The sequence below is a fragment of the Oryzias latipes genome, chromosome 24 (assembly GCF_002234675.1).
Source record: "Oryzias latipes chromosome 24, ASM223467v1".
NCBI classification, from domain to species: domain Eukaryota; kingdom Metazoa; phylum Chordata; class Actinopteri; order Beloniformes; family Adrianichthyidae; genus Oryzias; species Oryzias latipes.
The window spans coordinates 788,436-814,522 of NC_019882.2; the positions used below are offsets into that span (position 1 = coordinate 788,436).

The 26,087-nt window shown below is 48.9% G+C and overlaps 1 protein-coding gene across 13 annotated transcripts in view; it reads right to left on the reverse strand.

Moving 5' to 3' along the window:
* Window positions 1-16,108, reverse strand: part of afdn (afadin, adherens junction formation factor) — a 51,502-nt gene extending 35,394 nt beyond the window's left edge. For 9 of the 13 annotated variants that reach the window (XR_002872865.1, XR_002872866.1, XM_023952961.1 and 6 more), the window contains exon 1: window positions 14,976-15,002. Coding sequence is in view for 11 of the 13 variants with exons in the window: in XM_023952961.1 (XP_023808729.1) it covers window positions 14,976-14,987 (12 nt within the window). In the remaining 2 variants the exon portion in view is untranslated. Of the gene's footprint in view, window positions 1-14,975; window positions 15,003-15,791 lie in introns of those variants that run through there. The other 4 variants (XM_023952970.1, XM_023952967.1, XM_023952965.1 and 1 more) reach the window with 1 other exon arrangement.
* Window positions 16,109-26,087: the final 9,979 nt, after the last annotated feature.

Sequence of the window (26,087 nt, forward strand, 5' to 3'; positions counted from 1 at the left end):
ATGGGCGGGGTCACTTTGGTGAGTTCCTGAGTCAATATTGTTGCAGCCCACCTGCAGGGTTGGGGGGGTGTAGCAGTCTAAGATCAGCTTAGAGGGGGGGGCATCCCAGAAGAGGCTTTTCAAAGACTTCAGACACACCACCGTGGTGTGTGTTTGTGTTTGTGTGTGTGTGTGTAACTTCGTCCCTGCATTCACAAACATACGACTATCCCAGTCAGGAACAGAGTGGAACACCCCCACCCCCCCACAGAGTATTTACCCCTTTTCCCCCCTCTGTTGTTCTGACAATTTTCTATTTTATTCTATCCAGTTCTATTCTGAGAGCCCGGCTGCGTTCACGCTGAAGTGAGCTGAACAGAACCAGAGTTCTCTTGTTTGGCTCTGGATCAGAGCAGACCCAAAACTGGGTCAGACTGGAACCAAACCTGGATTTTAAAAATAATATGTAGATTTATAAACAAACAGGTAACTGTGGCGTCTCCTTCAGACCAGCCGGATCCTGGCGTCAGACCAGCGTCCCGTACAGAGTTTGGACACCTTTCCTCTGTGGCTGCAGAGACAAGCCTCTTTGTTTCACGTTAGCCTCAGTTTCCTGCCCCACAACCTTCACCCCCCTGTTCACTCAGACGCCCCTCCCACTGGATGTTTGGAGAGTAAGGTCCCTTATATTGGCCGTTGAAACGATGTTTGCTGTCAACCATCGGGATGGACGATGATATCGTCGTGGGGGGGGCTATTTTAAATATTTCGGTCTTATATAATTGCTATTCGTTATTTTACTTTATTTATTTTATTTCCCAACTAATGACTAATCCGCAATGATCCAGTATAAACTGAGGGAAGTGACCTTAACAAAAAAAGTAACAAACAAACTAGAAAAGAAATGGTCCGCTCCCGCACTTAACTAGTCAAGTGGACCGGCGGAGCGCGGACTTACAGCTTTGTGTTTGAGTGGAAGGGGGGGTGCTTTGTTACATGAGCGCTATGTGTGGGAGATTTAGAACTGCGATCCGTTCCGCAGCTCTAGGGGAACGGGCTACCGAACTCAGAACCGGGTCTAAAAGTGCGTGTCTGAGCAGAGGATCGTGAGCACACACACAGCGCTTTGGGGCGGTGTGAGCTTTAAAGCAGAAATGTCGCTCAGTCCTTAGCATACTGCTAATTCTGGCTTCCGGCAATGACCACACGGATTAAAACGATGAGCGAACAGGCGTTTCATAATAATCGTAACATTATTAAAAGCACGTTTAGAAGATCGTCTTGTATATTACCGAGCTGACATATCAATGTATAAAGCCGCTCGGCAACATTGTTTTGTATTGAATTGTTACATTCAATAAAGTTTGAGAAAAAAATAGCCGCTCGGCAGAACTGATATCCCCTTCCGGTTTTTCAAACCCTACTGCGCATGTGCGAATGATTTATTCCGACCGAAAGTGTGAGCCATGTGAACGTTTTTTATATTCTGAAAACATTTTTCTGGAACCATGTACACTGTTGGATTCTAGTCCGACCATTGATCCGGTCAAGATATTTTTCACATGTAACCACGGCTTATGGTGTCCACTTGCAGCGTGGCGGGGGCGTGGCATCACGATGGTGGTCTCTCCATCGGGATGTCAGTCATCCATCACGACGGACGATGATATCGTCTATCGGCACAACCCTATAAGGCACCATGAAAAGGCGGAGCATAAGTCACCTGGGCCCAGAGAGCGCTGCCACACATCAGAGACTCAGTGCACGAACACCTGTGACAGCGGCCCACCAGGATCCAGGCTGGTTCTGGACCACACGGCGCTGGGATGAAACCAGCAATCACCCAGCATCCTCTCTGCTCCAACTGCACATTCAGACAGTGGTCCAACGCCTTCTTATGCCCCCCGGTTCACCCGGTGTCTGGACTGGACCTGCAGTCATTTAGGCCTGAAGCTCTGCCACACTGGGACCAGAGCTTTCTGGGGTCCGTTTACCGTTTATTAACCACAGGTCTGTGGAAGCCTGAATCTGCTGCAGGAACTTCCTCTGAATCGGATTTCCGCTTCCGCCCTCGCCATCTTCAGCTGGATTTCTGCCCCCTCCCTCAGAAAGAAAACGCCTTCAGATGAGGACCACATCCGGACCAGATGAGGACCACATCCGGACCAGATGAGGACCACATCCGGACCAGATGAGGACCACATCCGGACCAGATGAGGACCACATCCGGACCAGATGAGGACCACATCCGGACCAGATGAGGACCACATCCGGACCGGATGAGGACCACATCCGGACCGGATGAGGACCACATCCAGACCGGATGAGGACCACATCCGGACCAGATGAGGACCACATCCGGACCAGATGAGGACCACATCCGGACCAGATGAGGACCACATCCGGACCAGATGAGGACTACATCCGGACCAGATAAGGACCACATCAGGGCCAGATGAGGACCACATCCGGACCAGATGAGGACCAGATCAGGGCCAGATGAGGACCACATCCGGACCAGATGAGGACCAGAAGAGGACCACATCCAGACCAGATGAGGACTACATCCGGACCAGATGAGCACCACATCAGGGCCAGATGAGGACCACATCCGGACCAGATGAGGGCCAGATGAGGACCACATCCGGACCAGATCAGGGCCAGATGAGGACCACATCAGGGCCAGATGAGGACTACATCAGGGCCAGATGAGGACCACATCCGGACCAGATGAGGACTACATCCGGACCAGATGAGGACCACATCAGGGCCAGATGAGGACCACATCCGGACCAGATGAGGACCATATCAGGGCCAGATGAGGACCACATCCGGACCAGATGAGGACCAGATGAGGACCACATCCAGACCAGATGAGGACTACATCCGGACCAGATGAGGACCACATCAGGGCCAGATGAGGACCACATCCGGACCAGATGAGGACCAGATCAGGGCCAGATGAGGACCACATCCGGACCAGATGAGGACCAGAAGAGGACCACATCCAGACCAGATGAGGACTACATCCGGACCAGATGAGCACCACATCAGGGCCAGATGAGGACCACATCCGGACCAGATGAGGGCCAGATGAGGACCACATCAGGGCCAGATGAGGACTACATCAGGGCCAGATGAGGACCACATCCGGACCAGATGAGGACTACATCCGGACCAGATGAGGACCACATCAGGGCCAGATGAGGACCACATCCGGACCAGATGAGGACCATATCAGGGCCAGATGAGGACCACATCCGGACCAGATGAGGACCAGATGAGGACCACATCCAGACCAGATGAGGACTACATCCGGACCAGATGAGCACCACATCAGGGCCAGATGAGGACCACATCCGGACCAGATGAGGACCAGATCAGGGCCAGATGAGGACCACATCCGGACCAGATGAGGACCAGATGAGGACTACATCCGGACCAGATGAGGACCACATTCGGACAAGATGAGGACCACATCCGGACCGGATGAGGACCACATCCGGACCAGATGAGGACCACATCAGAACCAGATGAGGACCACATCAGAACCAGATGAGGACCACATCCGGACCAGATGAGGACCACATCAGAACCAGATCAGGACCTCATCCGGACCACATCAGGACCTCATCCGGACCACATCCGGACCAGATGAGGACCACATCAGGACCAGATCCGGACCAGATGAGGACCACATCAGGACCTCATCCGGACCACATCAGAACCAGGTCAGGACCACATCCGGACCAGATGAGGCGGACCAGATGAGGACCTTATCCGGACCAGATGAGGACCACATCAGGGCCAGATGAGGACCAGATCCGGACCAGATGAGGACCACATCAGGACCAGATGAAGACCACATCAGGACCAGATGAAGACCACATCAGGACCAGATGAAGACCACATCAGGACCAGATGAGGACCACATCAGGACAAGATGAAGACCAGATCCGGACCATATGAAGACCAGATCCGGACCAGATGAGGACCAGATCCGGACCAGATGAGGACCACATCAGGACCAGATGAAGACCAGATCCGTACCAGATGAGGACCAGATCCGTACCATATCAGGGCCACATCAGAACCACATCCGGACCAGATGAAGACCACATCAGGACCAGATGAGGACCACATCCGGACCAGATGAGGACCACATCCGGACCAGATGAGGACCACATCAGGGCCAGATCAGGACCACATCTGGACCACATCAGGACCAAATCAGGACCACATCTGGACCAGATGAGGACCTTATCAGGACCACATCCAGGCCACATCCAGACCTTATCAGGACCACATCCGGACCTCATCAGGGCCACATCAGTTCTCTACAGGGGTCCACAGACGTTTTGTTGTTGTTTTTTCAGAAAACCTCTCCTAAGGTCTGGAGACATTGCCGTGAGAACACAACGTCTGTGTGTAACGACAATGCTGCACTCAAACCGCGTCTATGCACAGTAGCTGCAACCCGAAGCTGAAAAGGCTACTCCTTGCTGCTACGGTAACCACCTGACCCGGGTGTCGGGTTGCTGTGGCGCCGTAAGCCACGCCCACCTCTCAGGTATCAGGAACAGAGAGGAGGAGAGGGTTTCTGCTGTGCTCCAACGTTCACTCAGACCGCTTTTACAGAAAACAGCAGTCAGGTGACATGAAAACATGGACATGTGTCTGCAGCCCAGCTTTCATCAAACCACACCAAACATGTTTAGGTTAAGGCATATTATTAGCAGAAACTGTGGTTCAGTGGGCTGTACTATCAACAGGGTTCAAACTCTAATTGGTAGGACACCCTGTGATGAACCGTAACAGACGTGGGTTCCTCCAGGAATTTAAAGTTCCTGATCTGAAAAACGTGGATCATTTCCTGAAATATCTCCGTCAAAAAACTGGCTTTGAGTTCGGAGTGAACACGTCTATGAACTTTGTTATAAGCAGGGATGTAAACACACTTTATTACCCAAACTAATTGCTTTTTCAATAAAAACCGTTCTTACTAAATTGGATCCTAATTGGAATCTGGACTTTGTGATCTTAAATGGACTCAGTAATTCTGGTACCGGACCTTAAAAGTAAAATAAAAAATATATTTTCCATCAGTTCCTTGACAAGAACCTTCACCCAAAACCTGAAGGGTAAAGCTCAGGCTGCAGCGTGCGTGTGCATGTGCATGTGCTCCAAAGCTATTGTAATGAACTCGCTTCAGGTGTGGCGAACATGCGGCTCGAAAGCATGCTGCTCTCGGCCAATAAGCACGCACCTCTTTGCGTCTCATCATATTTTCTATATACTGTGCCTCATTTCAGAGTTTTTTCTCTCTTAAACCACACTCAAATCCATCAGAGGCTATTCAAAATAAAAAAAGAACTAATAATAAAGTAATTTGGCAGTGTGTGTGTTTTCATGCTGGTCCCGACACACAAGTGACCCCCGATCATTTGCGCGGGTTTTGCACAATAGCAGAAAAAATAAACTTTTCTTCTCTTTTTTTTAACTTGTCCTGTCCAACAGCTGGGCAGACAGATGAGGACTGAGGCCTCTGGTGTTGGACATATTTTACTTTAACAAGAGGGGTTATTAATATTCTGACAACCAGAGGTATGTCTGAATAAACCCCTTTTGTAATTGAGGCCAAACTTTAATAATTTCAATCATGTTTGAAAATCTTTGGTGTTGGACCGGACGGAAAAGGAAAGAGGGGAAGAAGAGAGAGGGACGTTAGAGAGAGGGGGGGTAGGAGGGTGATTATAGGAAGGGGGGGGGTAAAACCATGAAGCAGCATAAAGCAACAAGTTTCTGGATGTTTATACTCATTACAGTGAGGTTCAGATGTAATACAAATCTAGAAGGGGCGGGGCCTGTCCACACACACACTCAAATGTTATCAACACACCTGCTGGCTGAAAAAAATGTCCACATGTCAACATGCACACAACACAAATAGTGTTCACACACGCATACCTATGCATGCAAAATAACTAGTGTGAAATCTTTCATTCATTCAATCATGCAAACTATTAGTGCAAAGGTGAGCTAACACCTGTGCTCAGGTGAGTGTTTATGTTCTTCTAAAATGGATGGTGGAACGTGAAAAGAAGGAGGGAGAGTTCCCCACCACCCCCACACCAAGACCCCCGGTAGCAGATAGAGAACAAACACCCCCCGGGTGATCGAATCCGCCACCCAGCCCAGGGCCAGCAGGACCGCCACGGGGCCCCCAGAGCCAGAGAGCAGGGAGGCACGGGGGGACAGAGAGTCCAGCTCCGGCTCAACCAGGAGACCAGCCCCCATTTGAACCCATAAAGATTTGATGTGCTGCAGACGGTTACCCTCATGGTCAAAATGACTTCATTCAGAGAATAAAGATGAACACAGGACGTTTGTGGAAGAACGGGAAGATTCTTACTTTTTACTGAACAGAATGACGTCACTATGTTTAATATTATGAGCTTTGGAAGCAGGAAAATAGTTCATGGCAGAAAAGAACTAAACGGATCCCAGAGAAAATGAAAAACTCTTCCTGATCTGACACACACTGTCTCCTTTATGAACAAGTTGAAGCTTTTCAATCATCCCACTTTCCTTCTTTGTGGAGCTCACAGCAGAAGCTGTAATCCACATGAATAAAGCAGAACGAGACGCTGCTGCTGGACGGAAACTTGACTTTGTGGTTTGAGGACCTGCAGCAGAAACGACTGCAGATCACTTTTCTCATGGATCCTTTAATGCAGAGACTGACTGATGAGATCCCCGCTGGTCACTGACGAAGCAGCGAGAGAACCGGAGATGATTGAGCTAAAATCTCTCTGAAAGAAGGTCCTGTTACGTTTACGAGAACAGAGAAATCCCCGTGTGTCAAATATCTGCTCTAAGCTGCTGTGATGTTCTCCTCAATGTCTGCCAGTCCCTGTTATTACCTGGAAACAGGTGAAATAAGACATGGGTCCGTTCTGACTGACAGAAGGAACCGATCAGAGAGGCTACGACTGGATATAAACCTGATCTGCAGAGGATTCATTAAATGACTGAACAAGCGTGTGAGAATAGTTTAAGATTCATCAATTATCAGATTTTCATGTTAAAAAGTCTGTTTTTGCTTTTTTTTAAAGAAAAGTTAGAAAAGTAAAACATTTTTACTGAAGGTCAAAATTAAATGTATGCTACACACATCTGAAATGTAACGTATTTAATGTGTTTATTGTAAATCTGAATTACTCAGACACCAGAAGGATGCTCTGTGCAGATGTTTGTGTATTTGTTTGTGTATTTGTTACCAGTTAAATACTGTTGGATGAACTGTGAAATATTCAGTTTTTACAATCGGATCAGAATCAGACTCTCCAGAATCAACCTCACTAGACGTCACTGAGAAGTTGTGTGTGTCAGAGAGAGGCAGAGAAAAGAGTGAGAGAGAGAGTGTGTGTGTGTGTGGGTGTGTGTGTGAGATGAGACAGGAGGGGAGGGGGGGGTCTGACCTCCAGGGTAGTCCTGCATTCATGTGTGTATTGAGGGTCGACACTTTCCTTGAAATAAACACAAGTACAATACTTGCTGTTGTGTTGTAGGGAGAGGAGTGTGTTATGGAAAATAATACAGCTTTAATTGTGTGTGTGTGTGTGTGTGTGTGTGTGCGTCTTGGCAGGTCAGTGAGTGGTGTGGCTCTTTGTCTCTCACAGTGAAAAAATTCAGCTCTTTGTGTCAAACTTGTTCGCCCCCCCCCCTGCAATAGCTGCACAGATGAGCTCAACAACCAGAAGTGGGTGGGGCAGTGGAGGGAAGCCCCCCCTACCCTCCCCCAGAGATCCAATAACACCCATCAGAAAAAGGGAGTGGAGGTGGGACAAACAAGCAGACCCCCTACAATGAGACAGAAAACATTTATGCCGACGCCCCCTTTCACCTGACGCTAAACTTTGTGGTTTAAATGTTTTTTGATTAAAGAGTTCCTCGGCCACCGAGGAGCCGTGGATCAGAGCCGTGGATCAGAGCCGTGGATCAGAGCCGTGGATCAGAGCCGTGGATCAGAGCCGTGGATCAGAGCCGTGGATCAGAGCCGTGGATCAGAGCCGTGGATCAGAACCGTGTGTGGGGAGAAGTCTGGGGAAGGATTTCCAACTTTTTTCTGGATGTTTCTGCTCCGTTTGTGGCGGTTCCTCCCACTTCACTCACGCCGGAGCAGAAACACGTCAACACCCAAACAGAGCTGCAGATACTTTCTGAGCTCAGTTGGGAAATGGCATTTCTGCCGGTTACTGAGTCTGAGGACTTAAGACGCTCATTAAATAGAATTAATCCAGAGGAGCCCCACCCTACAGAGTCGCTGACCCTCACAAATATGCATCTGCTCCTCTTGGTTTCTGTAACTCACACACATGTATGAAAGCACGGAGCTCACACCAAACTGGGATATTTGGGTGTTAAGGAAATCTGTTCTATTGAGATTACACCCCCCCCAGTATTTGCTGCATAAGCTGCCAGAAGTCTGCCACAGAGGTTTTGATGTTTGGAAATGTTTCCTGTTAGAAATCAGGGAATCGAGCTTCTCCAAGTGTGTTTCTTGTAGTTCTGCTTCATTCTGACCACAAGTGAAGGAAAAACAATCTCTCCAGCTCTTTATTACTTCCAATAATTGCACCAACCTCTCCTTCCTTCCTCAGGGACCCTGATTCAAGACAACGATCTGCCGCAAAGCACCATGGGAGCTGGTTGTGGGTAGTACCGAGCAGTCACTTTAATTGGTGGCTGTCTGATTGCCGTCTGATCCTTTAAGGTCGATGGAGGGGTCGGGCGTAAGTGGAGTTTGACTGACAGGTAAGAGATCATATGAGGCAGCTGAGAGGACGGAGCAGACCAATGAGGGCGGAGAAAAGGGCAAAAAAAAGGAGGGCAGAGTGGGAGGAGGTGAGCCAGGCCTCTGGGGGGGATTAACGTGGTCTGACAGGCTGGCTGGGACAAACACACCTCAGAGGGCGGGCTGCTCTGCTGAGCACACACAATGCCTGCTTGTTTTAGAACCAGAGGAGGAGATAAAGAGGGGCCACATCACTCTGAAGGAATGATGATTTACCAGAGGGAGGACACACAGACGAGGATTATCAACCAAAGGTGCTTCCCACCAGATTCCAAGGAGAAAAACTCCTGCTGCGCCGTCACTGACTTCTCCAAACTTCTCTTTGAGGGGGGCCCAGACATTCCTCCATATCCAGAGAGAATCTCTCAGATTACATGGCCTTCAGTCTGGACTTCTCTGGAAATCTGCATTCCCCAAATTCCAGGGCTGGCAGGAATCCTGGAAGACACTTAAACCGATGTCCTCCTGACCGGTCCACAGCCCGACTGCTGATGTGAGCCGTTCCAGACTGCTTAGAGATGCTTCTTCAGCCCGCACGTCAACATATTGATCCCCTGTGAAGGCTCGTTACCGAAAATTAACTGCCTCAAAGGAGACGGACCGATGGCCAGAGCGTGATCTACAGCCTACAGAACCTAAATTACAGTAACAACCCACTTCTCCATCGCACACCTGTAAACAAAAAGAGAGTAAGTGGGATGACTTCACTCTAAAATGATGCAAACTTAAACCCCAGAGCTCCAGCAGAGGTACTTCACCAGTTCTTCATGATTTATCACAGAATCACCGGGAGGTAACACTCAACTCCAGGGAATCAAGCCTGTGACATGGAGCCAGAGGTGAACCTTCCCACTGGCAGGAAATAAACAGAAGACAAACGACACGGCCGTGCAGCGTGACCCCATCGCTCACAAAGCCATCTGCAGGACCTCCAGCCGACAGACTGAGCGTGTGCGCGGCTGAGGACGCTCACCAAAAACCCCAAATCCCCGTTTGAGAGCATCAGACTGACCCACAGGAGCGCAGACCGAATGCCTCGACATCACCAGCTGACTTTAATTATGGAAAATGTCACTGCTACATTTGGACTGAAACCACAAGAAGAGCATGGTCTGACCTCTGACCTCTTTAGCTCCACCCCCCTCTGGTGTGGCCGCTACAGTGTTGCTGCACACACGGCAGACCGTGGACTCTGGAAGAACCAAACTGATCTCAGGCAGGAGAGGGGCAGGACTCTGGATTCTAAGAAAAACTCCCCTGAAATGAAGAAAGCTAGAGATGAGACTAAAAAGGAAAAGCACCAACCTGAACGTTAAAAAAACGTCATCATGAAGAGCTGCTATAGTCCAACATAGAACGCAGATCCTCAGGGTCCTTTCATCGCTCCTTTCTCCTCCGTAGAGCTCCAGAGCCCCCCCCCCCCCCCCCCTTGAGTCTGAGAGGGGGGGGGTTGTAATTAAGGTCACCCTCCAGCTTCTGCCCCCCAACTGCCCCTTAACTCTTGGCCAGCAGTCAGAAAATGCCCTTCTAGAAGCGTTAGACATTTCAGCCACATCCAGCTGATGGCGTTCTAAGTAAATGAGGTGATGTTTCTGCAGGACGCCCGTGTTTCTGCGGGACGCCCGTGTTTCTGCGGGACGCCCGTGTTTCTGCGGGACGCCCGTGTTTCTGCGGGACGCCCGTGTTTCTGCGGGACGCCCGTGTTTCTGCGGGACGCCCGTGTTTCTGCGGGACGCCCGTGTTTCTGCGGGACGCCCGTGTTTCTGCGGGACGCCCGTGTTTCTGCGGGACGCCGTGCCACCAAAATGTACAACAAGAGTCCCTCCTCTCCTTTCTGCAGCGGTAACGGAACTGTATCCATAATTTCTAACAGCTGCAGGCCATGTGTGGTTGAGGCTTCACTTTTAAGCTCTTTCAGTCACAGCTCATCACAGCTTTGCCGTTTCCATAGTGACCAAGCCAGCGATGCCACATGAGATGATGAGGCAGAGTCCCACAGAGAAAGGTGCACAACGAGCAGCTTCAGCCTCACGGGGCCGTCACTGCAGCTGATTGCCGTCAGGGCCGCAGCATGGCGGCCCCTCCTTTTACCGCCCCACATCGGCCAACGCTTCCTTGAAAGTGAAGCAGAAGGAGCCGTTTGGGTTGTGGGTTTAGCAGTTCAGGTGGAGCTCACACCACCTCTGCAGAGTTTACATCTACAAGCAGACCAGCGCAGGTTTAAAGTTATTTAAAATGTTTCCTCCTTTACCTGCAAGTCCGTGAACTGAGAGTAAAAAGGATCAAAACGTTGATTTAGTTCATTTACTCAGATCAAAAAGTGAAACTCTGACACAGAAATGATTCATTTAAACCTTCATTTTGACCCCAGCAAACTCTAATATTTTGTATTTCAAAAACTTCCCGTTTGACACAAATATTTTGGATTCGGTAGTTGCAGCTCATGACGGGCCGTAGCAATGCATCATGGGATGCCGAGGATGAGGCTGGTCCTATAAATGGGCTGTTCTGATAGCAGCCTGCAGCTTTCTGCATGGTTGCATTCTGGTCGCATGTTTCTTCCTAAATGGATCTCGGACCAGAAGTCCTGGAAGACCAGAGAAGGTGAAAGGTCAGCAGACGCGGAGCGACCGCTGCCGCGCTTGACCAGCAACATATTCAGGAGAGCTCCTGGGTGAGGAGAACGGGCTTCCTTTAGTGGCACATGTAAACGTTAGCATCCCCCTGCTAATGCTAAATAAATAATGGTGGTGGGTGAAGAGCAGGCGCTAAAATGCAGGCCGGCACCATCTTCCCTGAACTGTTCACCGCTCGTTCAGGTCAACCAATCATCTGCAAAGAACCGCTCCACGAAAAGAGAGTGAGATCATGAACCACGGAGGAAATACGGCAGTCATTCCACTGAACAGACAGGAAACACACTATCTCTGGAAAGCACACACTTCCCGTATGGTTTCCTGCTTCCTGTGCAGAGAGGAAGGTATGGGGGGGGGGGGGGGGTTCTGGGCTTGACCCCGTATAAGAAAGAAGGTGGAGACCCATTTCCTACCTTCAACTTCATATGTAGAAAGAATGAAATAATAAAAACTGAAGTTTTTCTTCACAGAGTCAAGAAAACTTCTGTTTAGTTTCAATAAACTACAAAGATGGACGACGACATGAAAACCAAACGCCTCTGAGTAAGAAAGCACTGCACATCCCATAATACACTAGGACTAAACAACTGGAGTTTAAACATCTTTAAGTTGATACGTCCTTCAGCCTGCACCTCCTCCGGCCTCCACCTCCTCCGGCCTCCACCTCCTCCGGCCTGCACCTCCTTCGGCCTCCACCTCCTTCGGCCAGGCTGAAGGTGAGGAGAGCAGACCTGCATCCTAGAAGTTTCCAGACTGCCTGCATTGTTGCATCAAAGGTTTACAGAGCATTACCTGCAGATTACAGGAGCGTCCCGCCATCGTTCACGCTCAACACGCCGTCTGGGTGCAGCAGCGGAGCTTTCTGCAGACTTTTGCTTAATTTACCCAATAAAACATCGTCTGAAGAGAAAAGCGTCTTTTGGGCCAGGAGCTGCTGATGTACCCGTGTTCTCCAACATTCCAAAAAACATTTTCCTCTCCGATTCCTAAAATATGGCTGAATATTTGCCGTTCTGTCCAGAATCACTTTCCAACTCCACTGACAGGAAAAAGGAGTTCAGCTGACACCAGAATCAGGAAATCCCCGTCTTTTTCGTAGAACAGGACAAAGACTTTAGCCATTAATGAGTGAAACCAGGTCTTCTCTGGGATTTGGTTTGGTGCCAATCAGCTTTGCCTTTTAGGAACACAATAGTTAAAGGTTGTGTTTACCAACACGACAAAAGAAGATCAAGAAACAGCTGGGTCATATTCTCCATGTTGGTCCATGATGATGATGATGATGATGACCGCTGTAGCGAGGCAGGCTCGTGAATCCTGTCAGAAGTAAAGACCTACAGCTGTTCCCAAAGAACGACAAAGTCTCACGGAGACGGCGCTCCCGGTCAGTCCCACCCGTCTGCCATGTTTACGTGGTCTGTCCGGGCCGCCATGACTGAAGGCTGATTCACCCAGACTAACAATCACTTCCACAAATAACCTGTTTTCTTTAAGGCAGGAACGATTTTAAAGTTTAAAACATAAAAACACTGTACATCTCTGGTTTCTAGAAGTCCTGCTGTCATTTTATACGCCATGATGACATCATCGGCAGCTATTCCATCATCAGACTAGAACAGCTCAGCTGTTGTGATGGTTCAGCTCAGCTGTAGATGTTCTTCTCTAGCTGGATCTGGATGGTCTACGTCACCCTCTGTATAGCGGTACATGAGCAGTGAATGGACTCATCCAGCAGCCAGAGCGCTTCATTGTTTCCTGCGTTGATGAAAAGCCGCCATCGCCATCTCGTCATCCCTGCTGTCGGTCATGAGCCGGCCTCCAGCTGACCCGTGTAACCATCCAGCAGAGCAAAGAGGGACATCAAAACGCCCCAAAGTACCACTGCAGTATAAATTCACCAATGCAGCAGAAGATACATCAAACTGAGCGTGGTTTACTTCATACGTGTAATCTCTAGTGAACAGATGTGCACACGTCTCTTCTTCACAAGCCTGGAGCGACTTCCGGCAGAAGGCTTCAGCTGATAAAGCCACCCATGCAAGATTTTCCACACGTGAAAAGATGCTATTTCCAAACAGACGTGAGCCAGAGGCTGCGTTCCACTCTGCATTTAAGGCAGAGTCTCATGGAGATATCGCCATCGTCTGCCTCTACATCAACACAAACTCACGGAGCTCACTGGAAGCACCACCGTTTCTTTTATTCCAAACAAATATTCATTTTTAAAGAGTCTCCTGATCACCTGTCAGGACACAATGACATCATCCATCCACCTGCTTTCTGCGGACACGTTAACGCCCTTCCTGTTTGAAACACGTGTCCTCCCCATCATGTTTAGGAAAAGCAACATGTCCGTCTTTACGTTTCTGTAAAGAATGCCACTAAGACCAGTGTGTGGGTTGAGTTTGTGGTGGAATAGTGTCCACATGCAGAGCAGTTTGTGTTACTGCCTGTTATCCTGATCGCACAGCTAGGATGAGCCGCTCTCCATCCCAGAACAAAACATGAATTAATAACCGGACATGAGTGGAACAGAGAAGGTCTGATGGCCGTGGATCTAATACGGTTCTTCTGTGTCCCAGCGTCCACAAACCCGGCTGATGACACGCTTGAGGTCATCCGTGTGTTGTCTGAAGGGGATCAGTCTGATTCTACAAACTATTCCTGAACAAGAAAATACCACAATGAACAAAGATCTGGACTTGAAAGGTGGAATGAACCAAAGACTCTAGTCCACTCTAAATGTTCATGCTAACCAACAGGAGAGTGGAGGCCAGAAGGAAACATCAACTTTCAGGTTAAACTCTTCTATGAACAGTAAAGCCCTCCAGACGTCTTCTGTGGCTCTTCTCAGACCGGAACTCCAGCCTGATCAGATGGAAAAGCTTCAGATGAATTCCTCATGGGGGAGAGCCCCCGTTCGGTCAGTTCTGTTGGTCAGTGGAGCATCCGAGGTAATGAATAATCACTACACGCAAACAGGGAGGACTCACTCATTTCAGATCATCCATGACTAATCTGATCATGTGAACATCAGTCTGGTGTCAACCTCACACGTGTATTTATTTCTTCAGGTTGGTGGTTTCTGTGAAAGGTGTTGTGCACGTCTACAAACCCCCCTGCAGCTGGGGGGGCTCTGTCAGCTGACATATGGGCAGCAGGGCGTGGCATAGGGGGGCGCTCACACCCTGCTGGACGAGACGGCGAGCTGGCCTCAGCAGAAACCAGGAGAGAAGCAGCGTCTGGAGGAGTTGTGACGGGACTAATCCGTCTCCACAGAGGGACACGGCTCCACCAACGCTAAATTAATCGGCTCAGGGGGAGCGGGGACCCTGTGACCCTCTACCACCCCGATCAAAGGCAAGGTGGGAGGGGCTGCCCCCCAGAAAACTCCATCCATCAAGACTTGAATCAAATCTTCCGGTTAAAGGATGCGTTGGTGGGGTTTCATTAAAACCACTGATGTGGACCAAAGCCTGAAAAAAACTACAAACATGTCTGACCTGCGGGTCCATGTCAACAGCCCAAATCCGGTTCTCCGGTTGCTCCTCACGGAGTTCCAGCCATTTATTGCAGCTCCACCGAGCGTGGTTGCGAGGACAAAGGACGTGACAGCGTCCTGACAGGGGGTTCGAACCTGCGAGCTTCCACAGAAAGCCCAGGTGTAAACACACACCCCCACCTGCTAATACTTTAAGCTTTTGTGTATTTGTACACAAAAGCTTAAGCCTGCGTGTGTGCCAACACCGATGGACCCGTTCGGGTTCTGCCGTTTGCATCCGCCGTGACGAGTTCCGCGTGAGCACGGAACCGACCGACCAGTCTCCGATCATGTACCACGACCAAGAATGCTAACAAGCTAACTGCCGATGGTCGGACTTGTTGAAATCATGATGAAAACATCTCATTCGGATGTTGAAGTAAATCTGGATTTTGACATGTTGATAGTGTTAGTGATCATGTGGGGAGGGGTGGGGGTGGGGGTTACTCTTAGCTTGTTTGCTGTTGTGGAAGCTAGCAGCTAGCTAACAACCCTACTTCCATTACAGCTCCGTTTCGGAACAATTCGGTTTTTTACCGGTGAAATATCGCGATAAAAGAAAGATTTTCTTCATATCGAGGCTCTTTCGCTTCAATGTTTGTATAACAACATCCCGACAGGAATCGCGCACTATTTGGAAGTTCGGAATGTATTCCTTCGCTTCCTAAACGTCCAGCTGGAAATGACCACGCCGCCCACAACCCCGCGCGCCGTCCACGGTCCGAGCCCGGGAAGGGCCCGGGGGACAGGCCGCCCGCTCCGCCGCGCAGGATCCTACCTCTGTGGGCTGGCTGATCTCGAACAGGTCGAGCCGGTTGGCGTTCCAGTGGTTAATGATGTCGGCCAGCTTCCTCCTCTCCTCCTCCCTGGTCCCCGACATGGTGGAAATCCGTTCTTCTCGTTCCAAACGGAAGATTGAAACAGGCGCGCGGGGTGAGTCCTCGGAGAGCGCCGCCAAAACCTCGCGTCCGGTTGTCGCACTTTTCTTTCCCGGACTTTTTTGCGGTCAGTCTCGCGGACCATCGACCAACCTGCTCGGTCTCCGCTTCGGCTTCGCAATGCACCTCTGCGCGCTCCCGCGGCGTCTGAGCGGGCGCGCGGGCTGTTAACTGTTTGAAGCCCGCGCGGTGCGAGGCATGACGCTGCTGAACGTGACCGCGCGCGGGGAGGGGGGCAGACAGGATTGCGTCATTCCATTTTTATAGAAACACCCCTCCCCAATTTCTGAGATTGATGACATTTCAAACGAACCTGTTAATGAAAAATATTTTTTAAAAATCCCAACTAGTCAATAAAGTTAATTTAATTAATTAATTAATTTTAGTTTGAGGTTAACCTACTCAAACTCCAGACTTCATTACAAAACACGTTTAAATTCGTTAAACTTTTACTCAAAGATCAAGAAAACACGTTGTCAAATCTCTGTTTTTCTTCTTTGCCTGTATGATGTTTTCGTTTTGGGAGCTGTGGTGAAGCGTCCGCCTCCGTCTGACCTCTCCTCTGCATTCCTCCACCTTCATGTTCTCCTTCATCAACCTTCTCTTCGGTCTGTCACTAAGCCTCCTTTCTTATATATTTATATTTTAACTCCTGGTCTTTTTTTCATGGATCTTTGGTTAAAGGAGACGTGGGAAAAAGGTTGAATATTTTATGTTTATTTACAGATTCTTACATTTTACTACCTTCTGGCTGCAGACTTAAAAACTAGTGTTGGAATAAAAGACAATAATCTGAGCGTTCATGATCCTTTCCAACGTTTTCAGACCTCCGTTCAGCTCATTTCCATTCATTCTCTCAGAGAGTGGGGGTTATTTTGTCCTGTCCTTCCTCCCCCGGTTGAGCTTTGCTTATCGCTGAGTGTCACGCGTCCCGGACAAACCCCCCCCATCCCTCCATCCACCTCTTTGTGTCACAGCGTGTTTGTTTGGAGGGGAAACGTGTAGAAGCTCAGATTGTTCTCACATTTTGGACAACTGAGCATGTGCGGTTCCCACGTTTAGCTGTTTGGCTTTAGAGTGTCCGTGGACTCAAAGTAGAATCTAGAAAGTGAAGAATTTTAAACATGAAGCGATAACAGATTTTGAAATTCCTTTATACTTGAGGAATTGTAGGCCCCGCCCACTTGTGTGTGGCGTGGACGTGCCATTGTCTGCAGGTCTTCCTTCATTGGGGTCCATCCTGCCCCCACAAACGCCACTTCCTCTGTTCACGAGTTGGCCGTCGTCTGGAAGGTCACGCAGACACACGTGGATGTCCCAACCTCTGGTGACCACATCCTCAAACGGTTAGTCATGTGACCCTCCCAGAACGCAGCAGCAGCTTCCCACAAACTCCCTGTAAGACTGAGCATGGGGGGTTGACAGGAGAATGATGGTAACGACATGTCATCCTGTGATGTCACGCGTGTTTGTGTCCACGCCTGGAAGGCAACCTGACATCATTTTCTGCTTTTCTAACCCTTCTCTATTTGCTGATGACAAACTGAGAGTTTTGAGATTTTACAGGATTTTCAACGCATGAAGCTTCTTTTTTGATAAAGTATTAAAAGTTTCCAAGTGCTGCACTATTCCATGAAGTTAAAGTTAGGAAAATTATGTGAAAAAAGCTAAATGGGTGTATTTGCATTGATGGCAGTTGATTAGTACCAACACATTTGATCAGACGGTTGTGTCCTGGACAAAAACGGAGCTCAAGGTGAAACTAAATCCTCCCTTTCTGCAGCATCTACAGCCTCAGACTTCAGTGGTCTTCCTCACACAGCTGGAGCTGTTTGGTGTTGACGCTCGCCAAATGTTAAGACAAATAGATGTTTCGCTAGGCCTGCACAGGAAATGGCTAATTTATCGTTATCGCGATTTCCAGCTGTGCAATACGCGAATCGCAAAAGACGGCGAAAACTGCAACGAATGGTTACTATAAATGTGCTAAAACAAACTTATGCAGCTGGAAGAATTTAACAAATCAAATACATCCCTTAATGCATTTGACCAATCGGATGGAGCCTTTTATGTGGGTCATTATGTTGACTCCAATTTAAATTAAACTGTTGCAGTGAAATGGAAAGATTTCATTTAGCTGTTTTGCTAATTGTTCATATATCGCATTATTGATCACTCATAATGCAAATGGACAGTTTTCCTCACATTGTGCAGCTCTGCGTTTAGCAGAAATTTGCTGCTACCATCTATCAAACACGGCGGTGGAAGGTGATGATGTGGGCCTCCAGACCTGCAGACTATTGTACAGAAACAACGAGCAGCTCTCTTGGAGAGCTTCACACACGTCAAAGTGCCTCTGAATGCATTCAAATCAGTCAGACGGAAAAGCTGGACTGGGTTTGATCGGTTTGCTTAACCGCTTTTCTGCTCCAAAACCAAACAGCAAAGACTTCTTCCCAGGACTGCTGCCTCCTCCCTGATGCGTTCATTTAACGCATTCATCGTCCCTGATGCGTTCATTTAACGCGTTCATCGTCCCTGATGCGTTCATGTACCCATTCGTCCTCCCTGATGCGTTCATTTACCCATTCATCATCCCTGATGCGTTCATGTACCGCATACATCGTCCCCGATGCGTTCATGTACCGCATTCATCGTCCCTGATGCGTTCATGTACCCATTCATCGTCCCTGATACGTTCATTTAACGCGTTCATCGTCCCTGATGCGTTCATGTACCCATTCATCGTCCCTGATACGTTCATTTAACGCGTTCATCGTCCCTGATGCGTTCATGTACCCATTCATCGTCCCTGATACGTTCATTTAACGCATTCATCGTCCCTGATGCGTTCATGTACCCATTCATCGGCCCTGATGCGTTCATGTACCCATTCATCGTCCCTGATACGTTCATTTAACGCGTTCATCGTCCCTGATGCGTTCATGTACCCATTCATCGTCCCTGATGCGTTCATTTAACGCATTCATCGTCCCTGATGCGTTCATTTAACGCGTTCATCGTCCCTGATGCGTTCATGTACCCATTCATCGTCCCTGGTACGTTCATTTAACGCGTTCATCGTCCCTGATGCGTTCATGTACCCATTCATCGTCCCTGATGCGTTCATGTACCGCGTTCATCGTCCTCGATCCGGTCATGTACCCATTCATCGTCCCTGATGCGTTCATGTACCGCGTTCATCGTCCTCGATCCGGTCATGTACCCATTCATCGTCCCTGATGCGTTCATGTACCCATTCATCGTCCCTGATGCGTTCATGTACCCATTCATCGTCCCTGATGCGTTCATGTACCCATTCATAGTCCCTGATGCGTTCATGTACCCATTCATCATCCCTGATGCGTTCATGTACCGCATACATCGTCCCCGATGCGTTCATGTACCGCATTCATCGTCCCTGATGCGTTCATGTACCCATTCATCATCCCTGATGCGTTCATGTACCCATTCATCATCCCTGATGCATTCATGTACCGCATACATCGTCCCCGATGCGTTCATGTACCGCATTCATCGTCCCTGATGCGTTCATGTACCCATTCATCGTCCCTGATACGTTCATTTAACGCGTTCATCGTCCCTGATGCGTTCATGTAACCATTCATCGTCCCTGATACGTTCATTTAACTCATTCATCGTCCCTGATGCGTTCATGTACCCATTCATCGTCCCTGATGCGTTCATGTACCCATTCATCGTCCCTGATACGTTCATTTAACGCGTTCATCGTCCCTGATGCGTTCATGTACCCATTCATCGTCCCTGATACGTTCATTTAACGCATTCATCGTCCTTGATGCGTCCATGTACCCATTCATCGTCCCTGATGCGTTCATGTACCCATTCATCGTCCCTGATACGTTCATTTAATGCATTCATCGTCCCTGATGCGTTCATGTACCCATTCATCGTCCCTGATGCGTTCATGTACCCATTCATCATCCCTGATGCATTCATGTACCGCATACATCGTCCCCGATGCGTTCATGTACCGCATTCATCGTCCCTGATGCGTTCATGTACCCATTCATCATCCCTGATACGTTCATTTAACGCGTTCATCGTCCCTGATGCGTTCATGTACCCATTCATCGTCCCTGATGCGTTCATGTACCCATTCATCGTCCCTGATACGTTCATTTAACGCATTCATCGTCCCTGATGCGTCCATGTACCCATTCATCGTCCCTGATGCGTTCATGTACCCATTCATCGTCCCTGATACGTTCATTTAACGCATTCATCGTCCCTGATGCGTTCATGTACCCATTCATCGTCCCTGATGCGTTCATGTACCCATTCATCGTCCCTGATACGTTCATTTAACGCGTTCATCGTCCCTGATGCGTTCATGTACCCATTCATCGTCCCTGATGCGTTCATTTAACGCATTCATCGTCCCTGATGCGTTCATTTAACGCGTTCATCGTCCCTGATGCGTTCATGTACCCATTCATCGTCCCTGGTACGTTCATTTAACGCGTTCATCGTCCCTGATGCGTTCATGTACCCATTCATCATCCCTGATGCGTTCATGTACCGCGTTCATCGTCCTCGATCCGGTCATGTACCCATTCATCGTCCCTGATGCGTTCATGTACCGCGTTCATCGTCCTCGATCCGGTCATGTACCCATTCATCGTCCCTGATGCGTTCATGTACCCATTCATCGTCCCTGATGCGTTCATGTACCCATTCATAGTCCCTGATGCGTTCATGTACCGCATACATCGTCCCCGATGCGTTCATGTACCGCATTCATCGTCCCTGATGCGTTCATGTACCCATTCATCGTCCCTGATGCGTTCATGTACCCATTCATCATCCCTGATGCATTCATGTACCGCATACATCGTCCCCGATGCGTTCATGTACCGCATTCATCGTCCCTGATGCGTTCATGTACCCATTCATCGTCCCTGATACGTTCATTTAACGCGTTCATCGTCCCTGATGCGTTCATGTAACCATTCATCGTCCCTGATACGTTCATTTAACTCATTCATCGTCCCTGATGCGTTCATGTACCCATTCATCGTCCCTGATGCGTTCATGTACCCATTCATCGTCCCTGATACGTTCATTTAACGCGTTCATCGTCCCTGATGCGTTCATGTACCCATTCATCGTCCCTGATACGTTCATTTAACGCATTCATCGTCCTTGATGCGTCCATGTACCCATTCATCGTCCCTGATGCGTTCATGTACCCATTCATCGTCCCTGATACGTTCATTTAATGCATTCATCGTCCCTGATGCGTTCATGTACCCATTCATCGTCCCTGATGCGTTCATGTACCCATTCATCATCCCTGATGCGTTCATGTACCCATTCATCATCCCTGATGCATTCATGTACCGCATACATCGTCCCCGATGCGTTCATGTACCGCATTCATCGTCCCTGATGCGTTCATGTACCCATTCATCGTCCCTGATGCGTTCATGTACCCATTCATCATCCCTGATGCATTCATGTACCGCATACATCGTCCCCGATGCGTTCATGTACCGCATTCATCGTCCCTGATGCGTTCATGTACCCATTCATCATCCCTGATACGTTCATTTAACGCGTTCATCGTCCCTGATGCGTTCATGTACCCATTCATCGTCCCTGATGCGTTCATGTACCCATTCATCGTCCCTGATACGTTCATTTAATGCATTCATCGTCCCTGATGCGTCCATGTACCCATTCATCGTCCCTGATGCGTTCATGTACCCATTCATCGTCCCTGATACGTTCATTTAACGCGTTCATCGTCCCTGATGCGTTCATGTACCCATTCATCGTCCCTGATGCGTTCATGTACCCATTCATCGTCCCTGATACGTTCATTTAACGCGTTCATCGTCCCTGATGCGTTCATGTACCCATTCATCGTCCCTGATGCGTTCATTTAACGCATTCATCGTCCCTGATGCGTTCATTTAACGCGTTCATCGTCCCTGATGCGTTCATGTACCCATTCATCGTCCCTGGTACGTTCATTTAACGCGTTCATCGTCCCTGATGCGTTCATGTACCCATTCATCATCCCTGATGCGTTCATGTACCGCGTTCATCGTCCTCGATCCGGTCATGTACCCATTCATCGTCCCTGATGCGTTCATGTACCGCGTTCATCGTCCTCGATCCGGTCATGTACCCATTCATCGTCCCTGATGCGTTCATGTACCCATTCATCGTCCCTGATGCGTTCATGTACCCATTCATAGTCCCTGATGCGTTCATGTACCCATATATCATCCCTGATGCGTTCATGTACCGCATACATCGTCCCCGATGCGTTCATGTACCGCATTCATCGTCCCTGATGCGTTCATGTACCCATTCATCGTCCCTGATGCGTTCATGTACCCATTCATCATCCCTGATGCATTCATGTACCGCATACATCGTCTCTGATGCGTTCATGTACCGCATTCATCGTCCCTGATGCGTTCATGTACCCATTCATCGTCCCTGATACGTTCATTTAACGCGTTCATCGTCCCTGATGCGTTCATGTAACCATTCATCGTCCCTGATACGTTCATTTAACTCATTCATCGTCCCTGATGCGTTCATGTACCCATTCATCGTCCCTGATGCGTTCATGTACCCATTCATCGTCCCTGATACGTTCATTTAACGCGTTCATCGTCCCTGATGCGTTCATGTACCCATTCATCGTCCCTGATACGTTCATTTAACGCATTCATCGTCCTTGATGCGTCCATGTACCCATTCATCGTCCCTGATGCGTTCATGTACCCATTCATCGTCCCTGATACGTTCATTTAATGCATTCATCGTCCCTGATGCGTTCATGTACCCATTCATCGTCCCTGATGCGTTCATGTACCCATTCATCATCCCTGATGCGTTCATGTACCCATTCATCATCCCTGATGCATTCATGTACCGCATACATCGTCCCCGATGCGTTCATGTACCGCATTCATCGTCCCTGATGCGTTCATGTACCCATTCATCATCCCTGATACGTTCATTTAACGCGTTCATCGTCCCTGATGCGTTCATGTACCCATTCATCGTCCCTGATGCGTTCATGTACCCATTCATCGTCCCTGATACGTTCATTTAACGCATTCATCGTCCCTGATGCGTCCATGTACCCATTCATCGTCCCTGATGCGTTCATGTACCCATTCATCGTCCCTGATACGTTCATTTAACGCATTCATCGTCCCTGATGCGTTCATGTACCCATTCATCGTCCCTGATGCGTTCATGTACCCATTCATCGTCCCTGATACGTTCATTTAACGCGTTCATCGTCCCTGATGCGTTCATGTACCCATTCATCGTCCCTGATGCGTTCATTTAACGCATTCATCGTCCCTGATGCGTTCATTTAACGCGTTCATCGTCCCTGATGCGTTCATGTACCCATTCATCGTCCCTGGTACGTTCATTTAACGCGTTCATCGTCCCTGATGCGTTCATGTACCCATTCATCATCCCTGATGCGTTCATGTACCGCGTTCATCGTCCTCGATCCGGTCATGTACCCATTCATCGTCCCTGATGCGTTCATGTACCGCGTTCATCGTCCTCGATCCGGTCATGTACCCATTCATCGTCCCTGATGCGTTCATGTACCCATTCATCGTCCCTGATGCGTTCATGTACCCATTCATAGTCCCTGATGCGTTCATGTACCCATTCATCATCCCTGATGCGTTCATGTACCGCATACATCGTCCCCGATGCGTTCATGTACCGCATTCATCGTCCCTGATGCGTTCATGTACCCATTCATCGTCCCTGATGCGTTCATGTACCCATTCATCATCCCTGATGCATTCATGTACCGCATACATCGTCCCCGATGCGTTCATGTACCGCATTCATCGTCCCTGATGCGTTCATGTACCCATTCATCGTCCCTGATACGTTCATTTAACGCGTTCATCGTCCCTGATGCGTTCATGTAACCATTCATCGTCCCTGATACGTTCATTTAACTCATTCATCGTCCCTGATGCGTTCATGTACCCATTCATCGTCCCTGATGCGTTCATGTACCCATTCATCGTCCCCGATACGTTCATTTAACGCGTTCATCGTCCCTGATGCGTTCATGTACCCATTCATCGTCCCTGATACGTTCATTTAACGCATTCATCGTCCTTGATGCGTCCATGTACCCATTCATCGTCCCTGATACGTTCATTTAACGCGTTCATCGTCCCTGATGCGTTCATGTACCCATTCATCGTCCCTGATACGTTCATTTAACGCATTCATCGTCCTTGATGCGTCCATGTACCCATTCATCGTCCCTGATGCGTTCATGTACCCATTCATCGTCCCTGATACGTTCATTTAACGCGTTCATCGTCCCTGATGCGTTCATGTACCCATTCATCGTCCCTGATACGTTCATTTAACGCATTCATCGTCCCTGATGCGTTCATGTACCCATTCATCGTCCCTGATACGTTCATTTAATGCATTCATCGTCCCTGATGCGTTCATGTACCCATTCATCGTCCCTGATGCGTTCATGTACCCATTCATCGTCCCTGATGCGTTCATTTAACGCATTCATCGTCCCTGATGCGTTCATGTACCCATTCATCGTCCCTGATGCGTTCATTTAATGCATTCATCGTCCCTGATGCGTTCATGTACCCATTCATCGTCCCTGATGCGTTCATGTACCCATTCATCGTCCCTGATGCGTTCATTTAACGCATTCATCGTCCCTGATGCGTTCATTTAACGCGTTCATCGTCCCTGATACGTTCATGTACCCATTCATCGTCCCTGATACGTTCATTTAACGCGTTCATCGTCCCTGATGCGTTCATGTACCCATTCATCGTCCCTGATACGTTCATGTGCCCATTCATCGTCCTCGATCCGTTCATGTACCCATTCATAGTCCCTGATGCGTTCATGTACCGCGTTCATTGTCTTCGATCCGGTCATGTACCCATTCATCGTCCCTGATGCGTTCATGTACCCATTCATCGTCCCTGATGCGTTCATGTACCCATTCATCGTCCCTGATGCGTTCATGTACCCATTCATAGTCCCTGATGCGTTCATGTACCGCGTTCATCGTCCTCGATCCGGTCATGTACCCATTCATCGTCCCTGATGCGTTCATGTACCGCGTTCATCGTCTTCGGTCCGTTTATGTAACCATTCATCGTCCCTGATGCGTTCATGTACCCATTCATCATCCCTGATGCGTTCATGTACCGCGTTCATCGTCCTCGATCCGTTCATGTAACCATTCATCGTCCCTGATGCGTTCATGTACCCATTCATCATCCCTGATGCGTTCATGTACCGCGTTCATCGTCCTCGATCCGTTCATGTAACCATTCATCGTCCCTGATACGTTCATTTAACGCGTTCATCGTCCCTGATGCGTTCATGTACCCATTCATCGTCCCTGATGCGTTCATGTACCGCGTTCATCTCTCAGGTTTACCTTTAATACAGTGTTTGTGGTCAAAGTGGGAGAACAGGGAACAGCTTTAGTGGTTTTTGCACTCTGGTACTTCAGAGTTTCTATTTGACATCGACAGCAGAAGCGAAAAGCCACAACAGGAAACCAACCCTATCAGAAAAACCACCACTTCCTGTTTTAGTGATTTTCTCCCCACTTCTGCCACACACACACATCTACACACCAGCACCTCAGACAGAAGCCGTCTTCATTCCTTAAGAGGCAGACCGACACCACCGATGGCGCGGCTTCACGGACAGAACCGGGTTCTGATGTGGTCCAGCGGGTTTTGTTCTGGTTCTGCTGGGAGTTTGCTCAGTCAGAGAGGAAAATCCTCCCGAACACTTTTCAGAGACAGAGGCAAAAACACGGCGATCTGCAGCTTTTCTCAATAAGCGGCCTTCACGTTTAGAGGATGGTGTCCTTCACTGTAGCAGGAGCTGCTGCGTCTTCAGGATGAATGAAAAAAACAAACTTTAGGAGGAGCAGATCAGACAGAACAGAGAATTACTGATCAGAAAAAACTTCAGACTTGTTCTGCTGACCATCACCCTGACAAGGAGCCACGGCGCCACCAGATCCCTGACACCAAATCCTCAGATATTAGATGCAGCAATTCAAACCAGATAATCAT